This window comes from Strix aluco, unplaced genomic scaffold (assembly GCF_031877795.1).
Source record: "Strix aluco isolate bStrAlu1 unplaced genomic scaffold, bStrAlu1.hap1 HAP1_SCAFFOLD_86, whole genome shotgun sequence".
NCBI lineage: Eukaryota > Metazoa > Chordata > Aves > Strigiformes > Strigidae > Strix > Strix aluco.
The window spans coordinates 475,148-481,597 of NW_027436536.1; the positions used below are offsets into that span (position 1 = coordinate 475,148).

The 6,450-nt window shown below is 45.7% G+C and overlaps 1 protein-coding gene across 1 annotated transcript; it reads left to right on the forward strand.

Moving 5' to 3' along the window:
- Positions 1-368: 368 nt before the first annotated feature.
- Positions 369-2,227, forward strand: LOC141918949 (uncharacterized). The gene is made up of 2 exons (XM_074813914.1): positions 369-919; positions 965-2,227. The coding sequence occupies exons 1-2, from the start codon at positions 569-571 to the stop codon at positions 2,225-2,227; spliced, it is 1,614 nt and encodes a 537-aa protein (XP_074670015.1). The 5' UTR covers positions 369-568.
- Positions 2,228-6,450: the final 4,223 nt, after the last annotated feature.

Genomic DNA, 6,450 nt, shown 5'->3' on the forward strand with positions numbered 1-6,450 from the left:
AAGTTTCACTGTTTGATTACTGTTATCCCCTTTGGTGTTGGTCACCTTAATTTTGCACTTTCGAGATCGTAGCAAACGAATCATCACGAGTCCACCGAGTGGACCGTGACATTAAACTGGCGTCACGGATAGGATCCTGAGAGACAGGGGGGTGCAGGCTGTGTGTGGTCTGTAACAGGGGAAGAACTTTTCGCTCCAGCCGCACCTGGCCCTACACCCGAAAGGGTGAGAGGTGTCCAGAAAGCAAGGGGGGTGATTTGAGATTCCCGCACACCACACACGCCTCGGTGTATTGCACCCCAAACTCGAATTGAAGGCTCTGTCTATCAGGATCAAGTGCAAGGATCTCTTAGTGCAAAAGGGGGAACTGCCCTCAATAAATGAGGTCGACTACCTGGGGAAGTGAAAGGGACAAACTGAGAAAGTCTGCAACTAAGTTTAACCTCCCCGTGGTAGATCTTGGTCCCTTCAGCCACTCGGGGAAGAGAAGGGCGACGCAGCAGCTGTTGCGTCTGTGGTGTAACTAAGTTTTCCTCCCCGAAGTGAGTTCAGCCCCTTCGTAATAAGAATGACTGAAAAAGATGTTTATCAAAACCCTCCATTAGTAAAAAATCTTGACTCGTTCTATGCACTCTTGGCAAAGTATGGAGCTCGACCCTCCCCGCCCGGGGAAGAGTGGGCTCGAGACAATTGGGCAAATTTACAGAGTGTAACAGACCGAGTGATTTCCATACATAATGAGGCTAGATTACGGTCAGGTAAAGGCAAAGCGATAATCTGTGCAGTCCTTGGAGCCAGCCTGGTCGCAGCAATTGAAGACCGCTCTAAGCGGCGTAGCCATGAAAAACAAATCATAGAATCCCTTGAAAATTTGGTACAACTTTTGCAGAAAACAATCTCCAACCTGGAAGATCAATTAGTAGAAAAGGAGAAAGCAGTTTGCTTGTTCAAGCAGCAGACAGAGGAAAAGGAGGAAGAAAACCGCTGTCTAAAAGATGCCCTAAGAGAAGAATTTTCAAAGTCTGCTGAATCACTGAGTGAGATAGAAATGATGATGGAAGAGGTAGGTGTTCGGCAAATAAGTCAAATATACCCTCAAAAGGAACTAAAGGAAGCAAAGAAACGCTTCAGGGAGAACCCCCGAGTTAGACCTTTGATTAAAGCAGAATATGCTTATATAAATGATGAGGATAACGACCCACATATTACAACCAAAGAGATACCATATACTCCCACCAAATTGGCCAAGATGAAAAGAGAGTATGGGCGCCTTCCCAAAGAATCCGAAACAGAGTATGTATGGCGCGTATCTCTAACCGGAGGGGACCAAATTCAGTTAAATGAAAAGGAGGCAAGTGGTTACTGGGGTCACGGTGTCTTTTTAACAACAGGGGATAGACGTGCCCCATGGTCCCTAACCCAGCGGGCTGCTTATTGGGCCGGAGGGTTGAACCCTTTAGACAGGGGGGATCCCCTGGCAATCACAGGCACAATAGATCAATTGCTAGAAAGTGTGCACAAAGCAGCCTGCCTGCAAATGATACATGAAAGGAAATTAGTCCCTGGATGTGAATCCCCGATGATGTTGTCTGTGAATCCTGAAATCATGACTCCTTTAATAAGGGGGCTCCCAGAGTCACTCAGATCTACCGGGATTGATCTCCAAAGAACCATAGCATCTTTGGACCCGGTAGAAAAGCTGGAGAGCTTTATAAATGGCAGGAGAGATGAAACCAATACTGGCTCAGATTCACCTTTCAATCATAGCTCAACTCCTTCCCGTTCAAAACATAAAAAGAGGTGGACATGGGGAGATGTAGCTCAGGAATTGATAGATTATAGCAGGAAATATGGTCCTGTGAGGACTCTGGAGGAAAAATCAAAAGGGATCCGTCAAATAGGAGCTAGAGATCTACCCCTTTCCGTTAGCAAGACTGCAACCTCTTCCACTGACCATGCTGCTGTTGCTGACTACTCCCACTCTAAAACAGGAGGAGGACAGCCCCTGACTCGACAACAGTGGTGGGCTTTGGGAATTAAAAAGGGAGTTCCCAGGGATATAATGGATGGTTTACCCCTTAATAAGCTGAGTAAACTAATATCAAGGTGGTATGGTCCGAAACAACACCCACAGCACTCACTGACAAATACAGAAACCTCTCCTGTCACGCCCACGGCCCCCCCTGCGGAGAACACGGGCGACGGGAAAAGTCAGCAGGGAAACTAGAACCTCCGTTCCTTAGCAGTGGGCGGGGGAACGGAGGATGGATTTATATCCGACAGCTCACTAAAACTAATAGAGGAGATTTATTGATTACAGCTATTGTAGGACCTAAGCGCGCACCCGTAACTTTTTTAATTGACACCGGGGCTCAGATCTCTGCCCTGACTGAGGAAGATGCACGGAGGTGTGGGGTGATTCCCTCTAAGCAAAACGTTTGTGTCCTGAATGCTTTAGGGTCAACAGAGGTTATGAACGTTGCTCCGGTTAGGCTGATGCTACCGGGAGAGGAAAGCACGGTCACTATTTACATGGTGGTTGGAAACATTCCAACCAACTTGTTAGGAATAGATGCCCTTAAAGGAAGGGGGTGGGAGGATTCAGAAGGATTGTTGTGGACTTTCGGGACACCGCAACTGAACATCAGGCTGCTTCAAACTGCACCTCCTCTGCCGCTTAGCAAAATAACCAATGTCAAACAATACCCCCTCCCCCCTGGGAGCAAAGGAAGGTATCAAACCAGTCATGCAGGAGATGTGGGAACAAGGAGTGGTGATAAATACCCATTCTCCTTTTAACTCGCCGGTGTGGCCAGTGAAAAAACCTAATGGGAAGTGGAGGCTCACTATAGATTTTCGAAGGCTGAATGCTAACACAGAGCCCCTAACTGCCGCGGTCCCTAACATGGCTGAACTGGTAATAACAATTCAGGAGAAAGCTCATCCAATTATGGCAACCATAGATGTTAAAGATATGTTTTTCATGATACCTTTGCGACCAGAAGACAGAGATCGTTTTGCTTTTACGTGGGAGGGACAACAATTCACCTTTACCCGGCTGCCTCAGGGATACAAACATTCCCCTACACTTGCTCACCATGCTTTGGCCCAAGAACTGGAGAAAAATACCAAAAGCCAAAGGCGTAGCTGTTTATCAGTATATTGATGATATTCTTGTGGGGGGAGATAAAGAAGAGGAGGTAGGGATGACCCAACAGAACATCATCTCCCATTTGGAGAACCTGGGTTTGCAAATTCCCCCAGAAAAGGTCCAAAAGCCATCACAAGAAGTAAAGTTTTTGGGGATTTGGTGGAAAGGGGGAATGACATGTATCCCCCCAGACACTCTCACTTCCCTAGATCAGATTAAAATGCCTGAATCAAAAAAGGATTTGCAGCATGCTTTAGGGCTATTGGTATTCTGGAGAAAACATATCCCAGACTTTTCCATCATTGCCAGACCTCTTTATGATTTACTGAAGAAAAGGGCCAAATGGGAATGGACTGTTTCTCAGGAAGAAGCAATGCAATTGTTAATTTTTGAGGCAACAGCTCACCAGGCTCTTGGCCCTATTCACCCTTCAGACCCCTTTCAGGTAGAATGGGGGTTTGCCACTACAGGATTGTCAGTACACATTTGGCAGCGTGGTCCTGAGGGCCCAACCCGCCCTGTAGGATTTTATTCCCGTGGCTTTAAGGATGCCGAGAAGAGATATACTGCATGGGAGAAAGGTTTGTTTGTGGTTAGCCTGGCTCTCATAGAAGTGGAGAAAATCACACGTCAACAACCAATTGTGCTAAGAGGCCCGTTCAAAGTTATAAAAGCAGTCTCTAACGGGACCCCCCCTCCTGATGGGGTAGCCCAGAGAGCCTCGGTACGAAAGTGGTATGCTCAAATTGAACACTACTGTAACCTTTTTTCAGTGACTGAAGGAGCTCTGAAAAACTTAGCTATCCAAGAAACAGAGAGACTGGACAGCAGCCAAGACAAACCTATCTCAGTTATTCGGGTGGCCCCTCCTTTCCTCCACGATCAGTCAGTGAATGCTTGGTTTACCGACGCTTCTGCAAAGCGAGAAGGAAAAGTGTGGCAATACCGGGCAGTAGCTCTCCACACTGCTACTGATGAACAGATAATAACAGAGGGAGAAGGGAGTGCCCAGGTAGGAGAATTAATTGCAGTATGGAGTGTTTTCAAGCGTGAAGCACAAACCACTTCCCCAGTCCACATATATACTGATTCTTATGCAGTGTTTAAGGGATGTACTGAATGGCTCCCTTTCTGGGAGCAAAATGAATGGGAGGTTAACAGAATTCCAGTATGGCAAAAGGACAAGTGGCAAGAAATCTTGAGCATTGCCAGCCAAGGGAACTTTGCTGTGGGATGGGTAGCTTCTCATCAAGTAGATGGGGGCTCAGCAGGAGAATGGAACAACAAAGCTGATGAATTAGCAAGACTAGCTCCTGTACAAAAGGACCAGATCACAGAAGACTGGGAACGTCTGTTAGAATGGTTGCATATAAAACGAAAACATACGGGAGCTAAAGATCTGTATCGTGAAGCCCTTGCTCGAGGTTGGCCTGTCACCAGGGAAATGTGTAAAACTTGCATATCAGCCTGCGAACAGTGTTGTACACGGCTCGAAAGACACCCCTTAGAGGATGACCCCCTGCATTTAAGAGAGGGTAAAGGCTTGTGGGATGCCTGGCAGGTAGATTATATCGGCCCCTTTAAGAAATCAGGAGGAAAACGTTTTGTGCTGGTGGGAGTGGAAATAACATCAGGGCTAGTCCAAGCCGAAGCTTTTAACAAAGCTACAGGAGAAAAAACAGTGAAAGCACTGTGTGAATGGTTTGGAATTTTTCCAAAACCACAAGAAATACAATCTGACAATGGCTCCCACTTCACTGCCAAAATCGTACAGGATTGGGCACGAAGCGAAGGAATTAAATGGGTCTTCCACACTCCATACTATCCACAGGCCAATGGAATTGTAGAAAGGACAAATGGTCTCTTAAAACGACTTTTGAAGCCACAGGAGGGAAATTGGGATGTCCGTCTATGGGAAGCTATCAAAGGTGTAAATGATAGATGGGGGGTAAATGGATGCCCTAAAATTACTGCATTTTGCCCGAAGGCACCCTCCCTAGTTCCCTCATTAAAGGGACCAGATAATTCCAGGAACCCAGCACACTTCCCTGGACAACCTGTCCTAGTAGAGCTTCCCACCGTGGGAAGTGTACCATTAGTACTAAAAACCCCACTGAATATACACTCATGGGTAGCATCTGATGCTGTAGGGAAGGAACATCGGATAAATACTCGCTGGATAATTCCATCATTCTAGTTTTCTGTCCAGTATTAATTTCTCTTGCCTTGGAGAGGCAAGTCCTGTTGCTTTCTTGTTGCAGAAGAACTCCGAGGGACACCAAGAATAACATGAACCATGAATCACTTAATTGGATTGGTAGTATTTCTCTGCATCTTACCCCTAGCCCGTAACCAAAAGAATACAGAATGGCCTTGGACAGATGCCTATTTTGGGCATACAGGCGTCATGGGAAAAAATCCATTGGGGATGAATTTGGCAACCGTCATAATATATGACAACATGACATTTCGATCAGACAAATGGGAAATGACAAATTCGATCCATACCTGGACAGTTGAAAGAGGAAAAGAGATACAGATCGGTTGTAAAATCTTCAATGCAAGTGATGCAAAAGATCCGCCTCCCCTGACTCAAATCACCATCAAGGAAATTTCCAACGGAAAAATGGGATCCAGAATAGGCCAAACCCATTGTGCGACTGAGGTTTGTTGGTATGCGTTTACTGCAATCCGACCAGTATTCATTATTTGTTTAGGAGGAACCAGATTAAAGAACCGAGCTGTATCTTTTAAATTTAGATTAAATATAACACAGGAGGAAACCACAGCCGCTCCTGTTCATACTGTTCCTACTCAGGTTGCTACTTCAAATCACATAGAACTGGAACAATTAAGAGCACCATATGTGTATCCGATAGGACCATATGTAATCAGGAATACAGGCCAACAACAAATGTTGTTTAACCCGGCATGGTCTCTCAAACGAGTTGAATTGCTGATGCAAAACAATGTTTCGGACATTCAGCCAGCTTGCTCACCCTTCCTAAAGGCTTCCTACGAGGGATGGACGACCTGGCTGCAAAAACGAACTCTTTCCACGGGAAGAACACGGAGAGACCTAACCGGTGTTTTGGGAACAGGATTGGGAGTTTTAAATAGTATCGATTCAGAGGTAATAATGAACAAATTGGCTACCTTAATTAGTGATTTGGCTAACTTACAACAGCCCTTGTGATCATTTTTATTGGCTCTGGGGACTAACCAGTGGCTGTTGTCAAATATATTATCAAAGTGGGAAAAGGTAAATGTAAAGGATTATGAATTGATTGTAGATGCAC